This window comes from Thermobia domestica, unplaced genomic scaffold (genome assembly GCF_964235325.1).
Source record: "Thermobia domestica unplaced genomic scaffold, izTheDome1.hap1.1 HAP1_SCAFFOLD_160, whole genome shotgun sequence".
Lineage (NCBI taxonomy): Eukaryota > Metazoa > Arthropoda > Insecta > Zygentoma > Lepismatidae > Thermobia > Thermobia domestica.
In genome coordinates this window covers 213,295-227,945 of record NW_027655903.1, presented here as the reverse complement: position 1 = coordinate 227,945, position 14,651 = coordinate 213,295, and the positions used below count along the sequence as shown (strand labels likewise).

The following is a 14,651-nucleotide window of genomic DNA, read 5'->3' as shown; positions in this document are numbered from 1 at the left end:
TGTGCCTTTGGTGTACAGGGTACCGGGTTCTATTCCCGCTGGGAGAGGCTTGTGTTTTTATCTGTGATAATTCTGTTTTCGTGCCCCTGTTGTTAAAGAGGTAGTGCTAAAACTATAAAACCGAGTAAAACAATTAAAAAAAAAAATCGGTTACTGAGGAACGTTCGGTAAGTCAGTTTTGTTTTAATATCTAATGCCTAGCGCGTTCGTTGTTGGGTCTTATAGTCGCGGGTTCAATTCCCGTTAAGGGTCCATTAAAATTTTACTTGAACTAGAATTTCTTTGGATGATCACCCGTCTTCTTTAGCCTAAAGGACTTAAACGTTGAGAAAAGTATATGGTAAAGATGAAATAAATAATAAAACAGTAATAATGCTATTAATCTGTATCTATCTACATAGGATATAAATGAAAAAGACGTCGTCTATCAGAACAAAAAATGGCTTAACAGTTTGAAATGATTTTTATTAGTTAACACTTTCACCTACCTCTGACTCATGGGCACCCGAAGGAGGCAGGGTGGGCCGCCCTCTGACTCACGAAATGTATACAAAAAGAAATACCAAACATAATATATAGGAACCATGAAGATAGCCCCTCCTAGAACATTTTAGGGTGCCATGCACGGACGGGCTTGTTGTCACGGCATTTTTTTTTAAATGCGTATCCTAACAGAGGAGAAGAGTTAAAATTTATGCCAAAAATAGAATATCTCATTTGTGAGATGAAACTTGACCCCATGCCGTTAACGTCTCCAATATCTAGTGGCCCACTTGCCGGTAAATGTCGATCGCCGATATAGCGACGCATCGAAAGATTGCCGCTAGTGTGTCCCTGGCGGCAGGGTTTTATCGAGTCGAAACAGACATCTAGAGTAGGGGTGTTGCAGTTACCACCACGTAGCGGCGATGACTTCTTTTCGGTCCGTCTTTCGATTCGTCGCGGAGAATCGGCGAAGGGACCGAAACGACTTATCGCCAGTCATGTGCATGCGTTTATTATTATATATTTGTTTTTCCTGACGAATGTTCCTAAAGTGAGCTCCGGGGTCAAGAGTAACCCATGCTTCTACATCACAAGGTTGCTGTTTCGCGCCATTCCGGGAGAACTTTATACATATTTTGTAAGTGCTTTTTAGACTCATCTCAATGTAAATGAATCATGCATATAGGCTATTTAACATATTTTGGTGGAGTAATTTTGTAATTCATTGGCATTTCGTCGCGTCTCTGCCACCGGTGGTATAATTTACAAAACGGAAGTGGGGCCACCACGGATCGTTGCAGTGGGGCCATCAATTTTTGGTGAGAGGTCGCTAGTTACCCATCAATGGTCCACCGACGCTTACGGCACGGGGTGACTCTTAAATTAAATTTAATTAGGAAATCACTATAGTTGCTATAAGAACTAGTTTGTGAACTTGGACTGTGTAATATTGGTCTTTTGAGGCAAACATTTCCTAAGTTTAACTTCGAGTATCTTCCGGAAACAGTAAACCAAAGACGATAGGTTCGAACCCACAATCCAACGTTCACAATCGAAAACATTCTGTAAATCTGTATTTTCCTCTTTTAAGTGTAATAAGATATGTTGATCCGTTATTAACTGTACTGTAGAAACAATTCATCATTGTAATACTTAAGGATAAATTATTTCGAAATTATGTATACATGGGAGCACATGGTAGTTGCCTCAATCCACTATAATCAATGCCCTCAATTTCCTTCGTGCAGTTCAAACCGATTTTCCTGCAACCTGTTACACAACGAAAATTAGTGTAGTTGTCTACTTGTCGAACTGCTGAGCCAAAGGACGAGGGATCAAATCTAGGAGATGGACATGGACATGAAAATTTTTATTACTTGCAGAATTATACATTTCACCCATAATAAAATGAGCATTAAAACAGTTTGTGTTTCCGCGGAAAAGTAAGAATTTATTTCAAGTTAAACTTGTGAGCAGTGAAGCAAAAGGAATTGGACTCATGGTTGTCCGAATACCTGACGATTTGAATAAACCATACGACACGCCTTTAGTATGGAGTTAAAGAGCTTTCTGATATGTATAAAGAAATCTCACTGACTAAAATCCATTACGAAATAGGACCTACCAGAAGCTTCAACACCACGTTTGCGTCACTTCTGTGAACACTGTATCGAAATTTCCTATATAAATTTCACTCACTTGACGTCTAGTCAGTCGAGCGTACTTGGTTGTTAGCTAACTATATTGAAGGGGTATAGACGAAAAATATGCAAAATCCATTTTTCAATTTTTTCAGGAAACGACGAAAATGCGACGCCCTTATGTTTCAGAATTGTTGAAGTTTTTTTTGAGGGGGGAGGGGGTAGATTTCACTCATCTGCTGTAAGTAGTGACTACTGCTGTCAACCATTGCTTTCTTTCATTTTTCATTTACACATCCTATCCTCTTTCAAGTTCGGTTCCACATGCCATTCCATTTAGTTTCATATATTCTGTTCGATACACATTCCTCAATCTCTTATAATATGTCCAAATTAACAAAACGGTTCTCTTGCTTTCTTTCTAATAATGATGATTTAGATTTCAAGAGAGTTAATTTTAAATAAACTTGCAACCAATTTGTTAATTACTACGAGCATTGAGTTCTTCCTCATTGTGTGTTCATATATATTCTTCAGTGTTTACAGTGTTTACAGTTAAGAATAATAAATATTTATGTCCAAATTAGATATAATTGCAGTATACGAAGGTTAAGTGGGTAATAAAGCAGTTCAAGCCAATATCTTACTTCAATCTGTATCGTAGATTATAATTATCGTTAAAAGAAATTGAATATTCGCATCCAAAATTGATTTTCTCTAGGTAGGATGGATAGGGATGCGCACGAGACAAGATTTGAGGCCGTCTCGTCTCGACAATATGCTGTAAAAGTAATGTCTCGACTCGAAAAATATATATTTTTCTATTGGAAGAGCTGTCTCGGCTGGAATTTTGTCAGGAAAATTCTGTCTCGACTCGACTCTGCGCATCCCTAAGGATGGACAGTTTGAACAGTCCAGTATTCCAAAGCTGGCGGAGTAACCAATTACACCATTACGCAATATCTATTTCAGATACTACCATTATTATCACTTCATTTTCACAAGCTTCTTCTTATAATAACTATATCGATTTCCTACTTAAATTCAATTATAGATAATTGTTTCTTATGTAGCAGCTAATGTTCATGCTATACAGTATAAAACAAGTACACATTCAATGTAAATAAATAAAAATGTAAGATATTACAGATTACTGGCATTGCGATTTAATCCGATATTAAGAAGTACATATTTTGTAAATAATTGTTCAAATTGCTTTATAAGAATCCAGATTATGATGTACCCTGTTTTTGTAATGCAAAAAAAAAAAAAATCAAGCATATATATATATATATATATATATATATATATATATATATATATATATATATGTGTGTGTGTGTGTGTGTGTGTGTATGTATTTTTGGAGATTTCCGTGCTTGACCCCCCCCCCCGAAATTTTATGTTTATTCAAATAAAATATTGTAAAGTGAATGAAATATCTTGTAGAATGTTCACATTTAAAAGAATGAAGTTTGCAAAGCATCTCAAAATAGCTATATACTGTATATATATGAATAATTTTCATTTTGGACATGTGGTTTTAGGTATTCAACTGTCTTCACATTTCTCATTTTAGCGTTTTCGTATATGAATTATGGACAGTTCGTCGGATGATTATGGATTTGAAAAGTGACAGTTCGTCGGATAATGTGTTTCCAATCACTTCACAGTAGAAATTTATATTTATAAAAAAGTTCTCATATATTTAAAAAAAATGGAAGAAAAACTTTAACTTTCCGCACGGAGGCTCGAACCGTCGCTCTTCGTTTCAGAAATGTCAGTAGCAATACTAAACCCGCATGACCACAGACGCAACTTACAAGAGATTGTGTTATAATATTGAAAGTAAAATCGCCCCAAGCACAGGTTCCTACTTGGAGGTTTAAATATCCATTTTCTGTCGTCTTCAGCAATTTCTACTTAACATAATGGTTGATTTTGCATATTGGAACTGTGCATGAGGTGTGCAATCAATATTAATATCAGAAATAAGTAGTTTGAATTTGTTTTTACATTTTCACATCGCTCGGATGACAGTAAGGTTTGCAGCTAGTGTCTATATAAAGAACGGCGGGAACATGGAATTCCCTGTGTATAGATCTGCGGGAATTGTGACGGATCTAGGCTCACTTTTTCGGACTTAGTTTCTGAACGAGTTTCCAGCTTTTTATGAGCAGGTGTGTACCTACTAAACAGGCCATGGCCGATACCTTCCCAAATCCTTTCCATTGTCATAGTTGTTGTTAGATATCTAGTATAAAATTATTGTTAAATAAATAAATAAATAAGACCGAGATCTGTGTATAGAAATATAGGCTGTACAGTTCCTTGATTTTTGAACACGTGGACGTGACGTAAACGATACTACTAGTGACCCTACTAGAAGAGACGAGACGAGAAATAACCTTTTCTCGTCTCGTCTCGTAAACAGGGATGCGCACGAGTCGAGACGTCTCGAATCTCGACTCGACTCGAATTCGAGTCGAGACACACTTTGTAAAATTCGAGACGAGTCGAGACAAACGTATTTTTCGACTCGAATGTCTCGAAAACCTCTTTATAAATTTTAATATTATTTTGAAGAAAGTAATTACTCAGAAAAAGCCTTGAAACCAATTCCAACATTTATTACTTTAGAAAGGTACGAGAATTTAGGAAACTGCAGGACTTGTCGGATGTTCGAGGAGTGCTATGGTAGTGTCTTCAACAAGTGACAAAACCAAGGGAAAACGACGTCCAAACGTCAAGGGGTTGGGCGCCCCCACCTCATTACAGATGTCGGACGTCGTAGGCTGAGCAGACTTATAAAACAGGAGAGGCAGCGACCTGTGGCGGAACTAACATCAAACTTTAATGCTGGGAAAAGTACAAGTGTGTCTGAACACACAGTGCACCGAACACTTCTAACGATGGGCCTCCGCAGCCGACGACCCGTCCATGTGCGAATGTTAACACCACGACATCGCCAACTACGACTGAAATGAACACGTGACCATCGCCACTGGATCTTGGCGCAGTGGGAGAGCGCTGCATTGTCTGATGAATCACGATACCTTCTTCATCATGACAATGGGAGGGTGCGAATCCGTCATGTTCCAAGGGAACAGTTCCTTGACACCTGTACTGCGGGATGGAGACAAGCTGGCGGCGGCTTAATTATACTCTGGGGAACATTCACGTGAGCATCCATGTGTCTAGTGGACCTCGAGCAAGACATCATGACGACCGGGGCGTATCGCACACTGCTTGCAGAATACGTTACGTCCCTTCATGACGACCACGTTCCCCAACGGTAGTGGCACTTTTCGACAAGATAAAGCACCATGTCACATGGCTAGGAACGGGATGGAGTGGTTCGAGGAATACAGGGGCGAGTTCCAAGTGATTGCTAGCACCGCAACTCGCCGGATTTGCACCCAATCGAACACATCTGGAATGTGATTGAACGTGACGTTACAGCGCATCGCCCCTCCCCGAAATTTACGGGAATTAGGTGACCTGTGTGTACACATGTGGTGCCAACTCTCTCCAGCGACCTACCAAGGATCACTGCGTCCATGCCAAGACACGTCGCTGTTGTTATCCGTGCCAAAGGTGGACATACTGACAATTAGGTAGGTAGTCATAATGTTCTGGCTGATGTGTGTGTATATTTTAAATCGTATGTTTTGTCTCGACTCGAATTCGAGTCGACTCGAGACAGAAACTGTCGAATCGAGACAGTAACATATTTTCGAGTCGAGACAGGCTCAAATCTCGCCTCGTCTCGATTATCAGAAATATTTTCTCATTTTGTTGGGTTTTGTAAATTTATCTACAAAATTTATGCCCTAATTTTTTTCTTAATTTTATCTATAAGTTAGAATTCTTCAACGTCACAAACGGTCCACGGAGAGTGTGATATAAAAAAGGTATTAATTGAGTTGATTTTGAATTTAACGTCCCGTTCAGCAGTGAGGCTATATGAAACGTGGATCTACTGATTAACGTGGAATCCGAATCACATGAGCTCCCGCCGGAAACGTATGTATTAAATATTCTGCCTATAAGCAGGTTCTGGAACTAATGATTTTTTTTTTCAAAAGTTGGGGCCTGAAAATGTTTCTTCCATGTTTCTCGATCTTCAGCTTCCTCTTTTAACTTCCATATTGGAGTTGATTTTGACTTTAACGTCCCTTTCAGCAGCGAGGCTACATGAGACGGGACCTACTGATTAACGTGGAATCCGAACAACATGAGCTTCCACAGGGAATCGAACCCGGGTCTCCCACGCCAAAGGCGCGTACGCTAACCGATTAGCCACGAAAGAGCTCACATCTATATTGGAGTATATGTATCTTTACATGTTGATAAACGCTCTTCACTATGTTCATACAATCACTTGATCAATTTATAGTTCTTAAACGAAAGATATCAAACACTGTTCTAGTGTTATATGGTTCAAAGACTTGGGTGAACTACTGTTATCCACGAAAGAGTTCTTGTCTTGTCTGGAATACGAAATGTAATTCTCGTTTCTTTTTCGAGACGATACGAAAATTTCTCGTTTCCCGGGCAACACGAAGCACCTTTTTCCGGTTTCTTGCTTTTTCAGGTTACCTCACCTAGAGCCTGTCTATTCCACCTGTGTCCTCGGAAACTATGCGAACTATACTTCGGCCCCACCCCCGCCATCCTCTGGCGGATGAAACACTCGCTTTGTTTAGGGAAAAGAAGTGAATGATCTCAGCTGTGTTGTTATTCAGTCGCTTGATCTTGACGAGTGAAGATCATAGGCTACTTAGAGTGGCTAATAACACAGACCACAGTGAAGTCCGTGAAATAATTCATTGTGGCAAAGCTTCCGCATTCAACAATTGAAAGATGTCGGCCGCAGCAAACTTTCCCCTCCTCTTTTGAGGGAGGTACGGGAAATCACATATCGACAGCAGCGTCAGCAAGGGCACAGTTCAAATAGAAAGGCTCTGCCCATTTTTTTTTTAGACGCTGGCTGAACCTCAGACTAGCATTGCAGCGACAAAATCGACCGTCCCTGCCAGGAGTCCAACCACCTAGGCCACACACCAGGTATATGCTCATCGACTACGCTACCACAACTACAATCAGTGGCGTATTTAGGGGAGTGGCTAATTTCATTATTATTTTTTCGCATTATATGTACAGCGGGGGACACTTCTAAATGGTACACCTTAGCCGTAAATCTCCATATGGCTGTACCATTTAGAAGTGTCCCCCGCTGTACAACACAAGCGCTTCTTATTGCGCTCAAGCCTCCCCGAAACAAGATCCTAAGTACGCCACTGACTACAACAATAATAATAATAATAATAATAATAATAATAATAATAATAATAATAATAATAATAGACAACTGTGTAAGTTGCCGAACCTCTTATCTTGCTTAAACAGTATCTAACATATCAAACGTGTTAAAGAACGTTTCCCAAAGATAGTAAAAAATTCTTGTTTCAAACTAAAATCTTTAACATTTTATGTCACAAACTCATGTGCTGTGTACGCTAAAGGAGACGGTAATGATGAGAAATGAATGAAAATGGTAGAATGAAGAAAGTAGGAGTACGCACACGATGTATGTTTACCATAAAACCTACTTGGCGCGAGATGGGATCAAACCAAACACTTCATGCCAGAGGTGAACGCTCAACCACTGAGCCACCGACCGGCCTACTTCCTGTTTTGAAATGTTTTGGTAGAGAGATAACCTTATCTGTAACAAAGCAACACAGCCATCCAAACTGTAAAATCAGAAGCAAGAAGTTCTAAAATTTCCCTATAGATGTCTCCAGTTACTTGTTTTTTCAATTCCTAGCTGTGATTCAAGTTGAAATTGCAGGTATTCATTGCCCTTTTTTTCTTACTGTTAGTCACAATTCTTGGTATATGCTATGAAGAACACGTAGATACAATGCAATATGCTTAAAAGCTAGGCATAGACATATTCAGCAAAACATAAAAAAGAGAAAGACCAGTAAAGTCATCGAGCTTAATAAACTGCACAGAGTGTAACGAAAAGAAACAGCAAAATTTCCTGAAATAATTAGTTATACCAAATAAGGCAAATAATAATAATAAAAAAATGGTTAAAATTTTATATACCCAATATATCTTACAAAATGGCCGGTTAATGGTATTTTACGATTTATTGATTTGAAGTTTAACATTCGTTTGAGCACCCAGGCTATATAAAATATGAGCCTACAGCTTAACGAGGGATCTGTATCACATGAGCTCTCATCGGAAATTGAACCTGGATCTCAGGCTCTGAAGTGGTATGCCAGCCACATGCCCAGGAGGGGAAGCAGCAGGGTTTTACGAATTAGAGGGATAAGATAGAATGATTGAGTTGATTGAATAGTTAGTGTGAATATTTCTGAAGAAGGTCTATGATAGGAAAAAAATCTCATTTTCATGAATCGAATATTTAAAACAAAATATATTAATCAACTTCAACAAAAATGCTAAAAAGTAGTTGAAGGTAATTTTATGATTTATGAATTTACTGGCTTGGCGTAACTTCAAAATTTTTAAAGAAAATATTAATGAATGAATTTCTGCTTTGACACGGTTTATATTATTATTATTATTATTATTATTATTATTATTATTATTATTATTATTATTATTATTATTATTATTATTATTATTTTCTTTAGCGTGTATATTATTATTTTACTTTTTTCAAACGCTTTAGGTCGGTTAACATCGTCATTTTAGAAAAGATTTTATTTTCTGGTTTCATTGCCTAGTACATTTTTGAAATCTTATTTTTCTTCTAAGTTTATTTATAAAGATAACCATCAAGAAAGTTTTGTCGCTTTTTGTGGAGTTATGTGTCCAATTGGCCCTCACACCGTGAGTTCAATGCGAATGGCGAAGGTCAATTGTTAGTGTGGGTATATCCAACATACTACCTGGTTCTGGCAGTTCAAAAAATGAAATGACATCTTTGAGTTTTACGTCTCACAATTATGCCAGTACTGTCAGCAGTTGAGACGTGTTCAAGAAAAAAACTCAAAAACTCTGGAGCAAGCAGTTCTGAATTGCAAAAGGGTCCTCTTGTTAAGGACAACGCTAAGCCCCACGTAGCTAGGATGACCCGGGACACCATTCTACGCCTTGGATGGGAAACACTATTACATCCGACATACTCCCCGGACATTGCAACGTTCGATTATCACCTGTTCCATTCCTTGGACAATCAGCTTAGAGGACGCCAGTTCAAATCCATAGTAGAGGTGCAAAATACACTCGATACCTTCTTCGCTTCACGGCCCACCAAGTTCTACCGCGATGTAATTCATGGCGTTCCAGAGCGTTGGCAGAAGGTCGTCGATGCTGATGTGGACTATTTTTGATCTTCCAGGTACGTCTTAGATGACATGTCGATGTTTGAAGGTGGTGGGTGAGAAAGCAACAGAACTTTTTTGATTACCTTTATAATTTTCCCACTTTTTCGTTATCGCAGTAGTTTACTACGTGTTCAAATATATTAATCGGTCTACACGTTACGGTATTATACGTGAACATAAACATTATATGGACACTATCAGTTGTTGAGAAGGTTCATGGTCTAACTGCAAGAACTGTAACCATATCCAGATAAAAAATGTTGAAAAACTTGTAAGAAAGTATATGCTTTGAAACTAAAAAATAATAACCAAATTGGTACGTCTATATTGAGGTTGTGCGTAGACATGCACACGATGAAGTCGGTTCTCTACACAATATTAACACTAGCAGCCGTATCTACGTAGCTCTGAAAATTATTGTTAGATCCTACAAAATTTACATGAATTACGAGGAAAGAATATTCTTTCAAACAAAAAGTAAATCAACAAAATTGGGCACCTATGTAGAAATTATGCGTGATTATACACACAATTATGGTATGAACATTGTCAGCCATTGAGGAGTTTCATGGTATAGCTCCGAAGTCTATAACTAGATTCTTATGAAGTTTACTTAAAATTACAAGGAAGGAATACTCTTTCAAATAAACAAACAAACAATCCAAAAAATTAATCAAAATTGGTGCACATTTGTTGAAGTTATGAATGATCATGCATGAAACTAATGGATTTCCTTGTTGAATTACAGATACATTTTTTAGTCGAAAACAGGATGAAATTTGAAGGTCAAATCAACGTAAAATAGGCCAATGTAAAGGGGGAAAAAGTATAAAATTCGACTGTGTCTCGAAAGTCAAGTAGTAAGTATTATTACAATTACAAATATCAATATTGAAAAGTGTCTGAAGTTCTTTTTTCACTTAGATATACTTAGATAAGTAAATAAAGAGAAATGAAAAAGGAAGAAAAATGAATGCCTTGAAAGTAAAACGTAGACAAATTCACCTGTGTTCAGAAGATGCTGTCTACAATGCACTGAGCAGAGTGGGTCGGTGGATCAGAATGCGTCATGGTGGGTCGGTGGGTCACTCTGGGTGGTGGATCACAGTGGGTCACTTTCTGTTGACCCACGACCAACTGACCCATTTCCATCTCTGTTTGTGACTAGTGATCCAAGAAAAAATAATTCACACAGGAGACAATTGTAAAGCTTTATTTTATTTTTTCGATTTAATATTTGAGTGGCAGGTGTATTGTCATAACTGAAGGTAGTCAACCGATAGCGGAATTGAGTGAATGACGCGTTTTTCAAATGTTTGATTCTGAGAAATGGCCTCCGCAGTCATCCGATAGCAATCCTGTGAACTTCGTTCTATGGTAATTTTGAAATCTGAGGTGAAAATGCTGTAATTTTTACCTGCTCTGTTGTTTGTTTCCGATTTTGTGAAAGTGTGTAAGTCTACTATGATTAGTGACTTTGTTGTAGTGTTTATTGATGAGTACTTTGTCAGCCAGTTAGTTATAACAGTAAATCCCGGGATTCCAAAATATTCTGATGTTAGAAATGCTTCGAAAACTGTGATAACGTTATTTTATAGTATTTTGTAAGTACAAACTTGATGTCTACTTTCCAAATTTTTAAGTTAGCTTTTTGAAAATTGAGAACTTACTTTCAAATGACACCATGCCCATGGGCTGTCCGTTAATTTGAAAACTGAGAATTTTATTTTGAGTATTCAAGGCTATCACTCAGTTTAAAAATTGAGAAGCTTAGTTCCAATAGATAATGTCAATAGGTTGTCCTTTAGTCGGAATATTAATAAGGTAGCTTTGAAAAAATATCATCTCTTTAGACTGTCCATTAGTTTGAAAACTGAGGAGCTTACGGTACTGTGAAAAGATGCAGTCTAAAGGCTGTCCCATAGGGAACACACTGGCTACATCTGTAGACGTGTAGGCTTTACTCAACTGTAGATTGCCAATACACATCCGGATCCCTCGTTTTAGCTAACTATAGCGATCCGATGTTATTGATGACAAACATTTTACCATTTTATATCGTAAAGGTCACATCCAGGCACGCACCACCCCTAACATATTCATGCCCCCTCTAAACCACTGGTTTCGGTCCTGGTCACATCCACCGGTATTGTAACAGAGAGGTGCTTAGGCGATTGATCGTAGAAATTAAAACTCCGATTGGTGATCATTTCACAGCCTTGTTTTATTACAAATGTAAACTCTTTAATCAGTGGAGAGGAGAGAGTGGATCATGGGTCGGAATTGATGACGATGGATTTTGGTGAGTGGTGGCTAATGGTGGGTCGTGGGTCACGGTAGATCGTGGGTCAGTGAGTCATGGGCCAAGCTCTCATTGACCCACATCATCTCTGGTCATAAAATATATAAACCAGTGATATCAACCTGAAAAGGAAGTTTTCCTCTATATCGCTTTTCAAAATCACTCTAAATTTCATTAAAATCCCAAAATTTTATAATGCTATTTTAGTTCTAAATTAAATCCAAAACCAAAGGTAAACAGGTTAGTTTTCAATGAGTACGCAGTCGCTACATAAAAGTGCATTAATGATTTGTAAATCCAGGTAGTCCCCCCGAGAAAAGGGAAGCTCTACCATAACCTCAAGAACGTCTAGGAAATGAAATGAACTCTAGTTTAACATTCATGGTTATGTGCTATAGGCTAAACGAGGCTAACGAAATTGAAATAAACAGTAGAACGAGAAAGTAGGAGGAAATGGAGAACTTCGAGAAAATGAACGGACACGATGTCCACAAGTATTTATGGGCTGGGATCGAATTAGGGACCCTACGTATCGGGAGTAAGAGCTCTACCACTGAGTCACAAAGTTCCCTTAAGGATGTGTAGGGTAAAGGGAATTTTCATATACGAAAAACAGACAGAAATCGTCCTAACAACTGGTTAATCGTAGATGTCCTCGTGAGGCAAAGTTACATTAAAAAAAAAAAGAAAGAAAAAAAAATTAAATCCCAGATTGGCAATACTGATATAAGGCTTATCGCTCTTGCTTTCAGACTATTCTCCCTCCACCCTGTATACACGTATTCTGTTATTTTAAAAATTGTAAACAATAAGACAAATATAACACTATCTTTAGGATAAAATTGTTACAAATTTGACTAACATTTTGGTTTTTAGCATATTTCTTAATAGCAACAAATCTTTAAAAATATTTATATTTACATTACAGAACATTTGACAAACGATGTGCAAAATCACTGTATTACTTACCCATCTTCTTCAGAGGATATCTTAGTATTGGAACGAGGTCCTTCATTCTTATGGGCTACTTGGCTACCACTTTGAATGTTGTAAGTATTGGTAAGATCAGGTGACGAATTTTGACGTGATTTTGTCTTCGAATTGTAACATCCCATGTTTTCTGTAAGCACAAAACACCTTACTTTTCCTTTTTTTCCTTCTTGCCTGCTAATCGCTAATATACTACCAGGCGGAAGACGGTGGTGAATACTTGATGTGTAGGCTGTGAGTCAGAGCCGGAAAGTCCTTAGCTACTTGGTGATAAAACGAACGCTTGGAGACCAACCACAAGAAAAAAAAGAAAGAATGTAAACCATGTGCACTTGAGTCTTCATATGGTCCCGGGACACTTCTTACTGATATGAAAGGCGCAATTCATACTCGGAGTATACTACGTATATGTATGTAATGAAGTATAAACATGTGTTTTGAATTTTGTTCCTTGTTATAAACTGCGGTTTTACTTTTTTTTCCTTTTTTTAAAAATATATAGTAACAGAGTAAACGTTCTTCGCATGGGGAGAGTTGAGTTGAGTTGATTTTGAGTTTAACGTCCCGTTCAGCAGCGAGGCTATATGAGACGTGGACCTACTGATTAACGTGGAATCCGAACAAAATGAGCTCAAGCCCGGAATCGAACCCGGGCCTCCCACGCCGTTCGCACGAGGAGAATATGTTTCGTTTTGGACATAAAGGGCACCAAATCTGTCACCAATCAACTTAGGGGCCCCAAAAACTATGAATTCGACACTAACATCGGTCATTTTCAATTATTTTTACGTTAGCATTCCCCTTAGGAATACTAATGATAATGGTGACTGAATTTGGATTTAAACGGCATCGGAAGTGTTACTTGTTCGTCTTAGAGAACCCGAGAATTATGGATTTGACACTAATATCGGTCATTTGCGATCATTTTTATATCTCCCCTCCCCTCTTCCCCAAAGTTGCGGGGCTGAATTTGGATTTAAAGGCCATCGGAAGTGTCACTGTTCATCTCAGCGACCCCTAAAACTATGGATTCAACACTAATATCGGTCATTTTTGATCATTTTTATATATCTCCTCCCACCTCCACCCCTAAGTTATACCGTTAAGGTGAAATGATAGAAAAAAAAATCAGGCCCAAACCATCTATGTGGCAAATTTGATCGAGATTACAGATAAGAATAAAGCTATATGTATAGAATAAAACGAAGATTTAAGACTTCATAGTTCAAATTTAATATTGGTGAGCACTCATCAGCGGTGTAGTGGCTAGCCCGCATGTTTTGATGCAGGAAGGTCAGGATTCGATTCTCGATGGGAGAGCATCGAACGCACTATAGCGGATCAAATTCCCACTTGAAACTGTAGACCTTGTCTTATATAGCCTTGCCTTTGACAACGGACATAAATACTAATCAATTAAATAATCAATTTCATTTTTTTACCAGGTGCGAGGGCCCCGGGTTCGATTCCTGGTTGAAAAGGTATAACAGCTTTTTCAGTGCAGCCATCCTGTTAGGTTTCTCCATGGGTTTTTCTCATTCACACCAGGCAAATGTGTGAATGGTAGGCCCTACCTAACATACATATTCCAGGCCGCTACCTTTCTTACCCATTCCAATCTTCCTTACCCCTTTCCCGGATAGTTTGCTTGCCAAGGGGCGCCATCCCTCATACGTGACGGCTTAAGGCCATATAGTTATAATTTCATTAATAGAAGGATATAGGCCGATAAGAATGACTTGATCATCACCGACTGAGTTGGAATTATAACTAAAAATGTAACAAGTCTTCACATTGTCAGATACGGAAGGCAATAGGGGGCAGCAATGGCTCAATAATAGAACACTTATGTCTGTAGAT

The 14,651-nt window shown here is 38.2% G+C and overlaps 1 protein-coding gene across 1 annotated transcript in view; it reads right to left on the bottom strand.

Moving 5' to 3' along the window:
• LOC145676478 (uncharacterized) overlaps window positions 1-13,020 on the bottom strand; it is a gene marked incomplete at its 3' end in the record, with an annotated part of 259,061 nt that extends 246,041 nt beyond the window's left edge. The window contains exon 1 of the mRNA XM_081747284.1: window positions 12,771-13,020. Within this exon, the coding sequence (XP_081603410.1) occupies window positions 12,771-12,916 (146 nt within the window). The remainder of the gene's footprint in view (window positions 1-12,770) is intronic.
• Between the last annotated feature and the right edge of the window lie 1,631 nt (window positions 13,021-14,651).